This window comes from Hydra vulgaris, chromosome 04 (assembly GCF_038396675.1).
Source record: "Hydra vulgaris chromosome 04, alternate assembly HydraT2T_AEP".
Lineage (NCBI taxonomy): Eukaryota > Metazoa > Cnidaria > Hydrozoa > Anthoathecata > Hydridae > Hydra > Hydra vulgaris.
In genome coordinates, this window is record NC_088923.1 from 14160151 (window position 1) to 14177648 (window position 17498).

The window sequence follows — 17498 nt, forward strand, 5'->3', positions numbered from 1 at the left end:
AATTTATTCAAAGTTTTCCTAAAAAATATATTATAGTAATTACCTGGATTAAAACTAGCTTCTTTCTTTTTGTCTTCATCAGCTCTCAAATGTTTGATTTTTTTTTTATCGCCTAATTTTTCATGTTTTTTTTCATAAGAAAGATCATGCAGGAAGCTGTTTAAATCTTCAATTGTTGCTTTGATAAAGCTCAGCTTTTCTTTTAACTTGTTTTGTGACCTAGGCTTGTAATTTCGAAATTTATTAAAATAAGGTTTATTCAATAAACTATCAGTTTTAATGCCACTAAAAAACCCCTTTTCATTTTTCTCTTTAAGCGATTGTGCTTGGTTTTTGTAAGAATTACGAGGAAGAGTGATTCCACCAGATTTGCTCATAACCATTGATTTTAAAGGAGTTATTGTGGGAACTATTTTTGAAAAAGAAGGCATAGTATTTGCTACCTTTTTCTCATTTATTTCCTCCACTATTTCACTTTTTGTATGTCCCATTTGATTATTTTTCAGAAAATAGTTTTCATCGTGAAGGTGCATGGAAGTATCTAATAAAGATTCTCCCTGTTTTTTATCCATTAAAAACATTTTATTGCTTGGTATACTCTTAAAATTATTTGTCAACTTAGTTTCCTCTGTTTTTAAAAAACTAGACATATCACTGGGCTCATTAAATGAAGTCTTGAAATCATTGACATCATGCAATGGTATATCAACTACTTGTACATATTTGTTATGAAAAAATCCTGTTTTAGAATTTTTTACTGGCTGAATGTAAGGCGTTTCAATTGGTATAGAGCTACTAAATGTATCTCCTGCGAAATTCCCAATTTTTAAAATAGAAGCTGGAGTATTTGGTTTACTTTTTTCGTCAGGCATATTATTATCTTCAATGGAATACAAAGAAAGATTTTTTTTAACCTCCACAAGTTCTACTTTTGGAATAATTTTGGAAGATTTTAAATGAATTGGATACAAGCCATTATTTGATATCTTGTTTTCACTTTTTCTCTCTTCAATTGTTTCAGAAATCTTATAATTGCTTACCTTTGTTTGAGAAGTTGGCTTAAATCTTATTAGCAAATTAGCTGCAACTTCATTCAAGTCATTATAAGATTTGCTACTATTATACAATACAATTTTAGGATTGGTCTCAAGGTTTTCTTTTTGAAAAACCTTTGGGGTTGTTGAATTTTGTTCTATTGAATGATTTTTTGATATCTCTTTCTTTTCAAATGGTAACGGGTTGGCAAACACTTTCTCCAGCAAATCGTTCAGTTCATTTGTTATCTTAATGATTCTTTGTTTGGATTGGTTCATTTCTTTTGCTGTTTTATTCTCTTCTGAGCTCATCTTTTTGATTCCTTGTGCACTGGGAATATATTTCTTAGTAAAGTTACTTTTATTTCCAACAAACTTAAATACATTTTCAAGTAAGCTGTTTACTGCATTGGACAGGTCAGATACAGATTTTACTTGTGCATTTTTATCACTAGAGTTTTTTTCCACTTTGACAATTTCAACAAACTTTAAAAGTGTCATATTTGGTTTTGTGTGATTTATTTTGTGATCAGAATTAATTTCTGATACTTTTAAGATGCTCTTTGTTTTGTTTTCTTTAGAATTTAGAAGATCCACCACATCTTGCACAATATTAGCTGCCTCACCAGATACACTTCGAAGTACAGGCAGCATTTTTGTCAAATTTTTGACTGCTGTTAAGTTTTGGCCAGTAAAAGAAGTGTTGTCTGCCAAACTCAAACTTTTATCAGCAGTTTCATAATTATGGATAATCTTTTTGTAGTTTCCAACTATATCTTTTAAAAGTATTTCTTCCTTAACATCAGGTACTATGTTGTTAATAGCACTAACAATTTCATCTCTGCTTTTGCTGTTTCTAATTTTTTCAACAATTCTCTGAGCTATTTCAGGATTGAATTCTGAAAGTTCTTGAAATACTGACAACTTTTTTACTAAATCTAACAACAGCATGTTGTTGATAGCATGGATTCCTTCTGAGTTATCATATGTAGATTTATTCAAAGTATTAATTTTGATTTCAGACAGCTCTTCCTCAATCGTTTCAAAGTTAGAATGGTTCTTCTCTATTGATTTTGAATCATTTTCATTTACTAATTTTGAATCATATTTAATTAGGTCTTCATTCTCAAGACTTGATTTTGTAAGACCTTTATTTGAATGCAATTGAATTGATTCATTTATAGCATTATTATCAGCAAAAAAGATTGGATTTTGTATGCCTTCATTAGAAATAACTTCCATACTCTTTGGGTTGTGAAATTGTGGGTACTTCTTAACAAGTGGGTCATGAAACTGTAGCCTGTGTTCAATGTTTGAATCTAGATATTTTTCTTGCAAGTTTTGGTTTAAAAAAAGTTTATTTTGATGTTTCTCTCCAAAATTTACATTTTGAGGGACTAAAAAAGAACTTTCATCCTTATTATTTCCATGATTTCTACCCAATTTTTCAGGCTGATTTTTAGTTTGAAAATAATCTTTTGGCTCTCTATACCAATGCTCAGGCTGTGACCCAGCCTCTGGTCCAAATGATTCTTTATTATTTACATTATGAAAAGCATGCTGTGTCGTTCCTTTTTCAAAAATACCTTTTTGTTCATTTGGACTTTTAAATAATTTATCAGAAAAATAATTTCTGTGTCTCTGAACTGCACTTGATGTACTTGCATAGCCAGGGCCTAATATTGGTTTTTCTTCATTTGCTTCTTTGTTATTTTCATCATACTTTGGAGAAAAAGTTAATTGAGGGCTGACTTCTTCTGAGGGAAGTTGCATTAGCGCTTGAAGATAAGCCTCTTGATTCATAGTAAATGGCCTCTCATGCTTTGTGTTCATTTGAGTTATATTTTGTTTTGATTTTGCAACATATGGTATATTGAGTTTAGCCTTACTTGGTTTTCTTGCTTTTTCAAACTTATTACTACTCATACCTATATGTATTTTGTTATTATTTATTAGTTTTCCATTTAAATTACCTACATTAAAGAAACTAGGAATTATTTGAGCACTTTCTTTATTTGTACTTAATTTACTCTCTTCGTCAAGAGGCTCAAATTTAACATTGAATTTAGGTACAAATTGATTTTTAGTGGAGTTAAGTGGTTGTAACTCAACAGTAATAAATTCATCATCACTATTAACTGAACTGTTTGTATCACTATTTATTTTAGCATTGTCATTAGATATTGAATTATACAGGTGTTTACTCAACACATTTGGAGAGCTGATAAAAGTATTGTTGTGATATGAACTCTTATCTGATTCTTCTTCTTTAATTGGATACATGCTGTATAAATTTTCTTTTTGTTTTCTAATTTCCTTTTGAAGATTCTCATCTTCGTCTAAAATTTCTTTATCTTCTAAAGACTTTTCATTGCCTTTCATTTTGATTTTTTTTACTTCTTCATCAATGTTATTTATAATTTTGTCAGTTTCTTCTACAATCAAATCAGGATGATAGAGTTTAGCTGATGACTCAAGACTGTTCAAAGATTGTCCATGTAGAAAAGTTTCAACCATTTTTTCTCTCTGAAAGTTGTTGTTCCAAGGTAAATCTAATTTAGCTTTAACTTTTTTTTTTGATTTGTCATTTTTTTTCAACTTGTGTTTTCTTTTTTTTCTTTTATAACTACTTAAATGATTGTCATCTTTATTATGATATTTGTAGCCATGGCGATTTTCTGTGACTTCTTTAATTGGTTGCTTCTTTCTATTAGTAACATGAATGGTTTTTATATTGTGCTTTTGAAAGTAAAGTTGTGATTTACTTTTAGTCTTTTTTTTCTTTATGTACTGGATTTTTTTCTTTATATTCTGGATTTTAGGATATGGATTTTTTTTCAATTTACTCTTCTTTTTGGACATATATTTCTTGTTTGTGGTAACAATAGACTGTTTAGCAGATGGTATAAGATTACTTTGATTGTAAAAGTTTGATGCATTTTTCTCTACACTTACAACATAAAGATCAAAATCCTTGTTGACCAGATTTACTTTTTTAACCTGCAAGTTTTTCAAGTTTTTTAAAACTGCTAAACTTTTATTCTTTGAATTTTCGGCATAATAAACAGATTTTTGTTTTGCTTCAACATTCTTAGGTTGGCTATAATCATTTTTTTCTTCAAAAACTGGATTAGGTTGGCTGTAGTTATTTTTTTCTTCAAAAACTGGATTAGGTTGGCTATAATCATTTTTTTCTTCAAAAACTGGATTAGGTTGGCTGTAATTATTTTTTTCTTCAAAAACTGGATTAGGAATTAGAATTCCCACCTGACTCAGGTCTGGATTTAACACTTTAATATGTGTTTCAATGTTTTTAGCATCAAAGTTTGATACAATGAAACCTTCTGAGGCATTTTTTGTCTTTGAAATTGTGTCAATAGGAAGCTCTTGTTCTTTTTCAAATTTATCATGACTTTCAATAAGTTCCTGAGTTTTCTTCACTAGTTGTATAACATGATCTGCCTCCTCAAAAGTTTTTTTATTGAAAGGTTCATTTTTGATGGCAAGTAAAGCGTTTCTCAAATAACTAAGAGTCTTATTAAACAAAAGAATTTTTTTCTTGGATAAAAAATGTGAAACTCGTTCATTCTCAAGATTAATGAGATCGATTACATGTAAAACATGTGAACTAAATTCTTTAAAATTTTTTACAGTTAAATTATTTGTAGATGGATTAGTTTCTAAACTGTTGTTCATAACACCAATGAAACTCTTACTTCTGTTCAATATGGTGCTGTGATTTAAATTATCTGAATTGTTTTTGAATTCACTGGAAACTATATCATTCTTTTCTTCATTTTCATCTTCATCTTCGTATTTTAATTCATCGTCATCTATCTTAGTCCCTTTTTCTTCTTCGTGCTCTTCTAAATCAGAGCCAGAAAAATTACTTTGTTCATCCGTCTTTTTATGTCTTTCCAATTCCAAAAGCTTATTTATGACAACTTTTAATTTTTGATTTTCTTTGAATTTGCTTTCATTTTTAATTGTTTCTAAAATATTTTTAATCAAATTATGAGTATTGTTCCATTTCAAAGAGTATGCATTTGAAATTGTTTTATCTGATGTATTATTTAAACTTATGTTATTATTCATTAATGCTACACTTGAAAAGTTTAAAGGAGTGTAACTTTCATGTTCAATTGGATGCTTTGTTTTTATATCATTATTTTCCATTTGTAAATCTTTATTCTCAATTCTTACATCAACCACTGGAATGGAGTTGTTATTGAAATCATTATCCCTGCTATTGTTGAGATTATTAGATAAGTTGTATGAAATTAAGTGACTGGTTAAAGTTTTACGTTGAAACTCTGTAAATAAGCCTTCTTTGCGATCACTAAACATTTTTGGATTGTGTGAACTTTTCCTAAAATTTATAGGGTGATCTTTTATTTCAAAATCTTCATCATTATTTACATTAATTATGTTTTTTTGAGAGAAGTTACTGACGAGGGTTGATGGAAAAATTTGCTGAGAATCTTGTGAGGAACCTGATGTATTAAATCCACTTTCTTTTTCTTTTTCTTTTATAATTGGCACTTGTCTATTTTTCTCTTGTTGGATTGCCTTACTTTTATGTGTTAAATTATTCAATTGGAGCACATCTTTTATAAAACTGTTTGTAAAATTCCATTTCATCAAAGTTAAAATACTATTCATTTCTTCTTTCACTTTATTTTCCATTGTCCCTTCAGACCTTAAGTTTGCATTTTTAACTTCCGAAAAATTTGAACCATTGATCTGCTCATAAATCTGTTTTAAACCTGTTTGATCAGGACTCTCAAATCTTTTAGGTTTAATTACTTCTAAAAAGTTGTTACCACTCCCTGTTGCAGTCACATTGGTTTTTCTAAAAAGGGTGACTCTTTCTTTTTGGTCAGATAAACCATTTAATAAAGAAACATTACTATTGACTTCAAACAAATTGACATTACTTAGTGTGTCTTTACTTTGATTTTCAAAAGTATGAAATGACAAGTTATCACGACTAAAACTATTAGAATTGTTCAGTTTCGCATATACTAACTTTGTGTTTGGTAACTCTGTTTTCTGTAAAATGTAATCATCTAACATCTGGATTTTACTTGGTTCATTTTTAAAATTTGGATCAGAATTTGATTTACGTGATTGAAAATCTTGGGTTGATTTTACAAAACTAAGTTTGTTGTTGATTTTTGTTTTTGATATATTTTGAGAAGTATCATTTGTGTACTTTGGAATTTGTTCATCATTTATTCTCCCCTTATATGTATTATTCTCATAGGTATAAGTTTTATGATCATTATGTAGATTAGTCATGTTTGAATCAGTAAGTAACTCATAAAGGTTTTTCTCTTGTACTTTGGATAGGTTAAAAAGATTGCCAGGCTCAACATTTGCAAAATTTTGTTTCAAATTTACTCTGTTTTCTTTGGAAGTATCAAAAGAAAGTCTTTCATCATTACTAGAAAGTCTTTCATCATTGTCTTTTATTTGATGCAAATCTGCATCTCCTAAAACAGCTTCTGATCTTCTACTGGCAACAGACACTTCATTATCATGCAAGCCTTTATAAAAGAATGTAACATGAATGTCGGGATTATTTGCTAAATGTATTGGTTCACATAATCTTGATTTACGACATTTTATCAGGTAGCATGTACTTCTCACTACTAAAGCAACATTGCATCCAAATAAAGAACAGCAAAGCTTCAAACACTGACTAGTACTTATTAGCTCCTTGTAGTGTAGTATTTTACCTGCAACTGCTCCCCCAAAAAGTGAAGTAGAATATAAAGTCGGGCCATGTTGGCACATTGTACCTTCAGCATTATTTGGTTCAACATTGTTATGATAACTTACATAAGGTAATGGAGGAATTGTGTTGATTTTGTTCTCTAATGTTGGTCGATTGTATCCTGCTGCTAATTTTTCTTTTAGCTTAGGAATCGCAATTTCAGTGTATAATTTGTTAACTTTCTTGTTTAAATTTAGCAAAACTTGTTCCAAGTTATTTGGAGAATATTCTTGAGTTTGCGCATTTCTTTTATTCCCATTTCTTTCACTTTCAGTCTGGTTCTTTTGGTTTATTTTTGTATTAGTTTTAGTTTGGTTTATCCGATTCATTTCTAATTTAGTTTCTATTTTGTTTTGTTTCACTTTTATTTTAATTTGGTTTTGCTGCTTTTTAACTTGTTGAGTTTTATTATACAAAACTTTTTGTTTGTTTATTTTCGATGCATTCAAAGACACCAAACTTTTCAATGCACTCAAAGACACTAAACTTGATTCCTTTGGTATAATCTCTCCGTATATTTCTGTTTGGTTGTTTACAAACCCTTTTTTTTTGGGCTCTTTTTCTTTTTTTTTAATTTTGTCTATCGAAGAGAATTTTCTATCAGATTTAGCAACATCTTTGTTAAACAAAAACTTATTTTTAATTGATTGATCAGCATATATGCTTTTATTTCCACCGATTAGAAATTTATCAAAATAAGTTGCATTTCTTAATGATGTTTTTAAATGCTTGTGGTGGGACTTATTTTCTTTAGTTAATTTAGATTTTAAATTACAGTGTTTTTTAGACTTACATTCTGCATTTCTGAGGAGTTTATGAATGAGTCTGTTTAATTCTTGCAGCCTTTTAATTTTGATTTTATTCCGTCCATCGAATATTTTTATTGACGGGATAATATCTCCAGTATTTAAAAGCTTGTTTTTCATTGCGTGGTAATCAAACTTGTCAAAACCTTTAATTTTCTTACCTTGTGTCTTTTTACCTTTCATCTTTTTATCTACCATCTGCTTACCTTTTATACTCTTGTCCTCCATCTTTTTTCCTGTCTCCTTACCTTCAATTGAGTCTGTAGCATTTTTGCTTAAACTTTGTTTTAAGTTGTTTCCTTTTACTTCTCTAAGTGAACTGCCATTATGTGTAAAATTGGAAACAATGCTCATATTCTCTGAACTCGTCATACTAACAGATGTAAACTTTGAAAAATTGTGAAAAAAATTATTTGCTGAGAAGCTGCTTATTTTTGCAAAACCATTTTCACTAAACTTTACATTGTTGCTTACAGGTCCTCCAACTGAACTCCCATTATGTTTAAATTCCTGATTATTCGTATTCTTTAAACTTGTATTACTAAAAAGTGCCTTGAAAAGACTTGAATTTTTGTACAAAAAAGGATTTAATAAAACACTATTAACTTTTAGCAATGTATTACTGTTTGCATTTGTTTTTATATTATTGTATGAACTATTATTTTCAAAATATTCTATGTTTACATTTTCCAAACTTTTATTACTTACAGACGGAGGAATAACATGAAACAAAGAGCTTGCTAATGAGTTGTTTGCATGTAATTTTACATGATCTTTTTCACTTGCGTTTATGTTTTCTCTACTAGCACTTGATACTAATAAACTACTGTTGTGTGTAAAATTCAAAAAAGTATTACCATTTTTTAAACTTGTTTTATTGGCAAGAGAAGAAATTAAACTAAAATTTAAAATATGATTTAATAGTGAGCTGCTCCCATTTGATTTTATATTTTTACTTGATTTTACATTGTTACTTCCAAGACCTCCAAATGAACTTCCATTATTTGTAAAATATTGATAAATGTTTACATTTTCCAAACTGGTGTTACTACCGTGTGTAGGATTCGAAACATTGATAATAAAAGGATATAACAATGAGATTTCTTTAAACTTCAAAGTATTTTTTGAACTTATATGGTTGCTTCCAAATCCACCAAATGAACTGCCATTGTATATAAAGTTTTCATGAATATTAACATGTTTGTTATCATAAAACCCATGAGTTTGATTTTGTGTGTTGATTATTTTGCTGGATAACTCATAATTATTTTTAAATGGTTTTTTAGGATTTTTTGTTGGAGTTTGTTGGTTCAATTTATTCAGTAAGTTTGTCAATTTTTCTTCAAGCCGAATAGCCATTTTTCCTGCATCTCTTCCTATTTGAATCAAACTCATTACATCAGAAAGTTTTTCTTTCTTATTCTTATACTTTTTCTGTAGCAGATTCTTAATTAAGTTAATTTTTTTTGCACTTACTCCACGAAGCTTTAAATATAACACCAACTTGCTCACTTGAACTGTCTTATTACTTGCCAATGTGTATGCTGTTTTTTTAGTAGCAAATTGAAGATTACGAAGAGATTTTATCACATGTTTGATAGTTTTTATTTCTTTGTTGTTTAAATGGTAAAGTTCTGTTACTTTTTTTTGCTTATCTCTATTAGTTGCTTGAAGAACTATTTCACTCTGTATATTTGGTGGAAAAGTAGTGGCGTTGACCACATTGTTTATATTTTTATTGTGTTTTTTACTCTCTAATGACATTGAGTTATTTTTAAAATAAATACTCATATTTCCTTCTGATATATTTTTCAATTGAAATCCGGACTTGTTAAAAAAATCAAGAGAGGAATTAGTTAAGGTAGCATTAATACTTTGAGAAATAAATTTTCCACTGCCTTGGTGAGATGGCTCTTCTTTGTAATGCTCTAGAAAATCTTTTTCTTGTTTTATTAGCGTAAAGTTAGTAATATCTCCTAAAACAAGTGGAATGTCCTTCAGTTTATTTTCTTTTAACTTAACCGGAGTGAACAACTCTTTTGCTTCAACAATAGCACTCTGCCCAACACGAATTAAACTTTTTACAATCAAATCTTTTCTTGCTATATTTAGAAAAAAGCTTTTTTGTGACAAACTTAATGCGATGTTTATTTCATTATCTCTTACACCAAATGCTTTCATGTATTTCCACACTGCATTTTTATCAATAGCTTTATTTTTATGAAGCCTGTCTGCAATATTTATGATAAGCAATCCAAAATTATTCAAGTTTTTAAACAAAACAATATTTTCAGTGTCAGATAGATTGACCTTCAAATTGGAAATATGGGCCGTAGTTACATTCTTAAATAGAGCTTCGATAAAATCTCCCATAACATCAGTAGCATATTTATAAATTTTTTTGGTTGAAGCTGACAAAGATATTGTAGTGCCTTTTAAATATGTCACACTTTTTAAAATTTGTGGTAGATTGGTTCCATTTAAATTATTAAGAAAAAGGTTATTATTGGTCTTGAACTCTGAACTTGGTTTCAAATATAGTCCTGGAGTAGCATATAAATTCAATTTATTTTTATCTTCAAACTTAGAAAAACTTGTGGAATGGGAATTAGGTTGGTTTTTATTTAATTCTTTAAACTCGTATTTGTTAATTGTTTTTTGACTTGATTTGTTCAGAGATGTTTTATGTTGGATTATTTCTTTTTCTGTGTGCTTACTCTGTAAACTTTGAAATTTTTTTCTTGTTAACTTGACTTCTTTATCATTTTTTTTTGTCAGCCATACTGATGCATTTTTTTTACCAGAAACTATTTTTCCGCGACGCAGCAATCTTGAGTATAAATCTGTAAATGGAAAATAACATTAAATATTTATTTAAACTACAAATGTGTGAAGATTACTAAAGTTAAAATAACATCAATTGTTTTGTTTTTTTTTTAAACTTAATTTGTATTTTTGTTCTATATTGTAATTAATAATATACTGTTATTTAATGTAAAGTGCAAAGTCTGATAAGATGTCAGACTTTGCACTTTGATTATAAAAAAAATAACAAGAAAGAAATGTGAGTTTTTGTATTAAATCATAACAATCAAGTTTGCTTAGCTGCACTAACATGGAGTTTATACAATAAATTCATACAGTATAAAAAATGTCAAAATCGTGCATTAAATTTAGTTTTAATGCATTCATAGATCAAAATCTTGTCTGAAAGAAACTTCTAATATATCTATTCCAACATACCATACAATTGTGTAGTATGCAAATTTAAAAAAACTTTCAACAAAGTGATGCAAGAAATAAAGTTTAAAAGTATTGAGATAATTAAGTTTTAGTTTACTTTATTAAACAAGTGATGTATTATTCAATTATTTGAATTAAGTTTGTATTATTAATTGAAATTGAATGGCTAAATTGTGTTGTATATTATAATTAACTGATAAGTATGATTTTTTCTTATCATGCTATATCACAAAATTTCAAAAATAGTTTTTATATTTCCTGAGGACATTTTCAAAATAGAACCATCAATGAATGTCTATTTCAGTATTTTATACCAAAACATGGTTTTGAAGACCGTATGTGCACAAAGTTGTGAGAATGTTATATTTCTAAAACAAAGTGTTGCTTGAATGGTTAGCATAAATGATGAACTATACAGTAAATTAACAATTAACACTATTACACTGTTTGTTAATACTGTTGTCCACGAAGAAAGAAATTTTTATTTTGCCTATATAAAGAAAGTATTATAAATTTTTTTTTTTCCTTCACATCTATACCTTATTATCAACTCTAAAACTAAACAATAAGGAATTCATATAAATGGTACACACTTATTAGTTACAAGTATTAGTACAATTAGTCATTAATTGTATTATTTTAAATTAATTTATTAAATATTGCACTAAATATTGTGTTGACCTTTTAACTATTAAATATAATGTTAAGTTTAGATTAGTTTAATTATTTGATATACTAATGAGTTACTATTTCTCTATCTATGAATTGTGTTTTCAGAGTATATTTGATTTAATTTGAGAAAAAAAAGATGACAGAGTGATACAAAAAAGTGAGTGAGTAATAGTGATGACAGAATTCAAACATCTCTGTCATCTTACTTGATGAAACACTGCGTTAAATGAAAAATTTTTGTTAAGTGATTTTCTACTAATTTATATACACACAATTGAAAAAAAAATATTGTCAAAAAAACTTGTATAAAAGTATACCGTTGAAAAACTTTTCTAGGATAATATACTTTTTTATTTGATGATATTTTGTCCTTTAAATCTTTTAAGGGGCACTCCCTAAAGTTTTGTTTTAAAATTTAACTTCTTTAGTTTAGCGTTACTGTTATTTTACTATATAAAACCCATATAAAGGGTGAAAAAAGACATCTTTGAGCACCACCCTAATATATATATATATATATATATATATATATATATATATATATATATATATATATATATATATATATATATATATATATATATATATATATATATATACATATATATATATATATATACATATATATATATACATATATATATACATATATATATACATATATATATATATATAAATATATATATATATGTATATATATTTATATATCGATATATATATATATATATGTATATATATATATATATATATATATATATATATATATATATATATATATATATGTATATATATATATATATATGTGTGTATATATATATATATATATATATATACATATATATATATATATATATATATATATATATATATATATATATATATATATATATATATATATATATATATATATATATATATATATATATATATATATATATATAGGATTGAGGTATACCTGCAGAAGTTTCTTTTTCATTAGGTAATTCTTTATCTTCCTGTTTAATGAATATTACAGGAGTTTCATTCTTCCCTTCCTTTATTCTATACCCATAATCTTCAGCATAGTTTTCATTTATCAACTTCAAACTTTCATTATTTGAATTTAAATATTTTATTTCCTTATCAACTTCATTTATTTCTTTGTCAATGTATTTTATTTCTTTATCAACAACTTCGACGCTTTTATTTTTTGATTCAAAAGGAGATAAAAGTGTTTGGGTTAATTTTGATTGCATATCACCATCTTTAGGAAACTTATCTTTAATACTTTCAAGGACAAAACTGATATACTGTGAATCATTATCAAAAGTTACATTTTCATCTTTTTTGTCATAATTTGATGACTCTTTTGGTGATTGATAAAAAATGTTCTGACTATTTTGTTTTTCAAATTTTGTTTTGTTGTATGACAACAACTGACTTTTTGATTCTATATTCACTTCAGTATTATTTGTTTCTAAATGCTTGCTTACATCAACATTGTTTTCTAATTGTTGACTTTGATCAACATTGCTTGTAGCAATAAACTCTAAGCTATTATTTGAATCTGGATGTATACGAATTTCGTTAGGTGCATTTTTATTTTTTTCTTTATATGCGCCTGTGTAAAAAGTTATTTCGTTTGAATCTATGTTGTCTACATCTTTATTGTTTTGTGCTTGTTTACTCACCACTTGTCTTTCATTCTCTTGCAGATGTGTGTCAAGTATTCCATTATTTTTATTATAAATTAGAATTCTCATTTCTTTTGTTTTTTGGTCATCTGCACTCTTGCTTTCATCATTAAACCGTGCGTTAGATTTTAGTTCAAGGTTTAATAATGATAATTTTTTAACCTCTGAGTCTTCATATGGTAATAGTGTTTCTTCTTTTTTACTTTCATTATATTTATCTAAAGTTGATTGTGTTTTTTCTTCTATATCTCCATCATTTCTATTTAGAGATGATCCAGTTTCTACTCTTGCATCTCCATCATACTTATTTAGTGATATTTTGTCTTGCATAATGCCATCAATTTTTTTACTTTCTAAACTTTTTTCTAACATATTTTCCCCACTTGGTGCCAAATGTTGAAAGTATGTTTTTTGTTTTAAATTGCTAATGATTTTTTTCTCAGGAAAAAGATCTCTATTTAATCCACTATTGATTTCAGGTTGTAAGTCTGAGTACCCTTTAGCGTCATTTTGCAAGTTATTGTTATTTGATTTTATATCTTGAAACGTTTCATTAGTTGGCATAACTACACTATTCAATGCCTGAATTTTATATTCTGTTGCCTGTGGATTAATATTACCATAGTTATCAGTTGATGCTTGCAGAAAACCTTTTATCGTTGACACCTTTTTAAAATCATTGTTCTCAACATCATTTATGTATTGAGAATGTATACCAGCTTGTAAACTATCTTCAGAGTTTAATTTAGATTCATAAAGACTTTTTAACTTTTCTTCAGGGTCATTTAAAAAAATAACAGCTGAAGGTTTTGTATCATAGTGTACCAAACTACTTTGACTTTCTTGCTTTTCTATTAAATTTGTATTTGCGAGTGTAGTTGCTATGGGAAAATTAGCTTTGTTATTTAGAATATTTTTATTTTGGTTTTGCATTATTCTATTGATAAATATAACTGGTGTTTTTGATACATCTAATTTGTCAGAGCGATGGAAACCACTGCTTAATTGGTTGTTCTTAACTGAATTGCTTGAGATAACTGTGTTTTCAGTATAATTAACTTTTTCCTGCAATCTGTTATTTATATAAATGACTGGTGTGTTTAACTTCACATACCTTTTAGTATAATAACCATAGTCCTGAGCTTTTTTTTCTTGATTTGGATGGGATACTCTGTGTTTCTTGTTTTTTTGTTTAGAATTTATGCTTTGAAGTTTCAAAGTTGTGTCTCTATTTAATTGGTCATTTTCCAAATTAAAAAACACAATAGGCATGGCTTGATTTTGTTTTGATGAACTTTTTAATGAGAGATTTAGTAGGCTATTGGTTATTTTTTTGCTTCTGTCAGATATCTCAATATCTGAAGATAGACTTGAGATAATTTTCTGTAACTCTGCTAAAATTTTACTGTTATTAATACTTTTTTGTTGTGATTTATTCAAGTCATTTTGGTTTTGACTGGTTAATTTTTTTTCTTTTTTTTTTTGTTTTAAACTTGTGTTTTCAAGTTCTTTTAAAACGTTAAGTAATTCAATGTAATCAGATGGATTATTTTCTACATCAAAATTATTATTTTTATCAAAATTCAGCTTTTTGCCAATGTGACTTTTGGATATTCCATTAACAGCATGTAAATCTTCATTAGTATGAAATTTCTTATTTACATGATATTCCATTTCAACTGGTTTCTTTGAATTGTAAAATAAACGTTGATATTCTGCATTTTGATTGTAATGAGTAACTTTCTCAGCAACTTTACTTTTAATATTATCTAAAGATTGTGCTCTTTGGTAAGCATGAAGCCGACTAAGCAAGTACAAAATGCTTATCTCTTCTGAAGTTCTTAAGTTTGTTAACAGATTTTTGAGTTTTGTTTTATTTTGAAAGAGGTGTTCACTTTTCCATTTTTCGACTGTGGCATTAAAATTAGAAGAACGCAAATCTTTTAAAAAGTTCTCAAATTTGTATTGCTCTGGATTGTTATCATCAAGATTGTCATTCTTTGAATCTTTTTTATGAAGCTTTGAAAATTTATGAAACTCTTTTAAAAGTGCCAAACCAGCAGTTTTCTGAGTTAATAAATTGTGAAATTGCTTTAACTGAATTTCATCAACTCCATCATTTTCATGGACATGAGTAATATTTGTAAAGTTAATGTTTTTTTGAAATTCTTTAAGGAGAGGACTGGGAAAAAAGTTATCTTCTTTTAGTTGAGGTTCCAAAACGTCATCTGAACAAAATTAAAAAAATTTCAAATAATATAAATACTTTTTACATCTCATAAATTTTATATTAACTTAAATTTATAAATTTATAAACTTTAATTTTAACTTTGAAATATTTTTTTTATTAAAAAGTTGTATAATTGTTTTTTATTATCATTTTTGTGCTCATTCTCCACAAGTTAAAAAATGAAAGAATTTTTAGTTGTTCAAAAAGAAAAAAGAAAAGTCTAGAAATAAATTAATCACTATCTTTTAAGCTTCTGTTTTAATTCAACATGTAGTGCATTTCATTTTGTATTTTGTGGAGAACAACTCGATGATATAGAATGGAGAATTGCTAAATACAGGTTGGAGATCCTATTCATAACATATAATAAAGAAGTGTGCATGCAAAATATACTTTTTAGTATCTTTATATATTTTTAAAAATTACAATTAAGATATTACATAATATAAAAATATATACCTTCTTCAATATCAAATTTTGAAACTGGTGATTCTTTATTCATGCCATATGCTTTCACAGGTCTTTTAACTATAGTATGACTATCTTCATTCTTTATGTGTAAAATGTGTTTATAATGAGGATGTGAATGAATGATTCTATGTTTTGTATCAGAAATACCTGTAGCAAACAAATTGGAAGGGTATAAATATAAGCAATTTAAGTTGATATGAAAAAAAAAATAGTGCTACAAATGTATGTAAATGTACACTGTACACTATATAATTGTAATCATTCTATTTTCTATATTTTTAATAATATTTTTTAATTAATAATTTACAACAATATTTTTAATATAGTGGTGAAGTAAAAAAAAATAACTTAAATAATTTAAAAAAGGAAAGTTGATTGAAATCAACTATTTTAATTTTTTTATTCTTAGTTATAAATAATCAAACCAGCTTGATGACAAAACAATTTTTCAGCTGAGTAAAACAAAAAAAATTTTTAAACAGTTTGCAAGCTACTATTTGGTTAGCTCAAAAGTAATAGGCAACTTTAAAAAAAAAATTAATTTGTAACTCCCTAGAAACTCTTCAACAATACATGCGTCATAACTATCTATGATCTCTTACCACAACTTAGAGAAAGAATAAACATCATTGAAGTGCTGTCAAAGCGTCTCCTAGTTGTTGAATCATTCATTTCACAAACTACTGCTTGGTGATCAGAAAAAATAAAATTATGTGCAAAGTCAGGGAAGTAGAGTAAATGAGCCAATGACTTTTAGCCAAACTGATGTTTCTTCCTGATTTGGGTTATTTAGAGTACCCACTTCTCATTTATGGTGATGGCATGGTTAACTAAGTTAAATGCGGTTACAAAGACAAGAAACTCATGCAGGTATCTGTTTGTTGATCTAGCTGACTGGCATTCAGTTTGTGTCAGATCCAAACACCAAACTTGGAGGTCTTTCCAAATTACGCAAGTGGTACTTTATAGAACGCATCCAAGTTTGAGCAATGTGTAGCGAATCTTAAATTGCTTTTAATTAGCTGCTTTAAATGCTCTGAATCTAATACCATTGGTCTGCCAGATTAAATGTTCATTTTTGCAACATACAGAAATTGCATCAATTTTAATTGGCTTGATATTCTCTTTTATGTCCTATATATATTCAAATAATGGAAACTTCTTAAAGCTTACAGACCTTTTAAAAGTTTTAGAAAAATTATTCATTACTTTTTAATATTATTTAATCTGTATATTACTACTAATGTTAGACTATAGGTAATGATGTAAAGAGCACAACAACAAGTGTGTTTTAGAGATTTAGCCACATCATGCCTGTCCATTATTATTACTTCTGATTATATGACGCAGGTAAAGCTCCTTAGCCATTTTTATGGTAAATTACAGTAGAGAAAGAAAACTGTTATAAAACCCCCAATTTCATTGTGGGTAGGAGTAAGAGAAGCTCTTAAACTTTAGATGATCTTTCTAGTGAAGGTATCACAATAAAATAATTCAGTCCTGATTGATAAAACAGTATTTGGTTGTTAATAATCTGACACTTGTTTGTAAAAAATTGTTTTGATTCTTCCTTAATATCACATTTAGATA

The 17498-nt window shown here is 27.4% G+C and overlaps 1 protein-coding gene across 8 annotated transcripts in view; it reads right to left on the reverse strand.

Annotated features, from left to right (window-relative positions):
- LOC100214834 (uncharacterized) overlaps window positions 1-17498 on the reverse strand; it is a 65913-nt gene that overhangs the window by 39448 nt on the left and 8967 nt on the right. For 6 of the 8 annotated variants that reach the window (XR_010638049.1, XM_065795514.1, XM_065795518.1 and 3 more), the window contains 3 exons: window positions 15897-16055; window positions 12490-15435; window positions 44-10462 (listed from right to left, as the gene is read on the reverse strand). Coding sequence is in view for 7 of the 8 variants with exons in the window: in XM_065795514.1 (XP_065651586.1) it covers window positions 44-10462; window positions 12490-15435; window positions 15897-16055 (13524 nt within the window). In the remaining variant the exon portion in view is untranslated. The remainder of the gene's footprint in view (window positions 1-43; window positions 10463-12489; window positions 15436-15896; window positions 16056-17498) is intronic. The other 2 variants (XM_065795517.1, XM_065795516.1) reach the window with 1 other exon arrangement.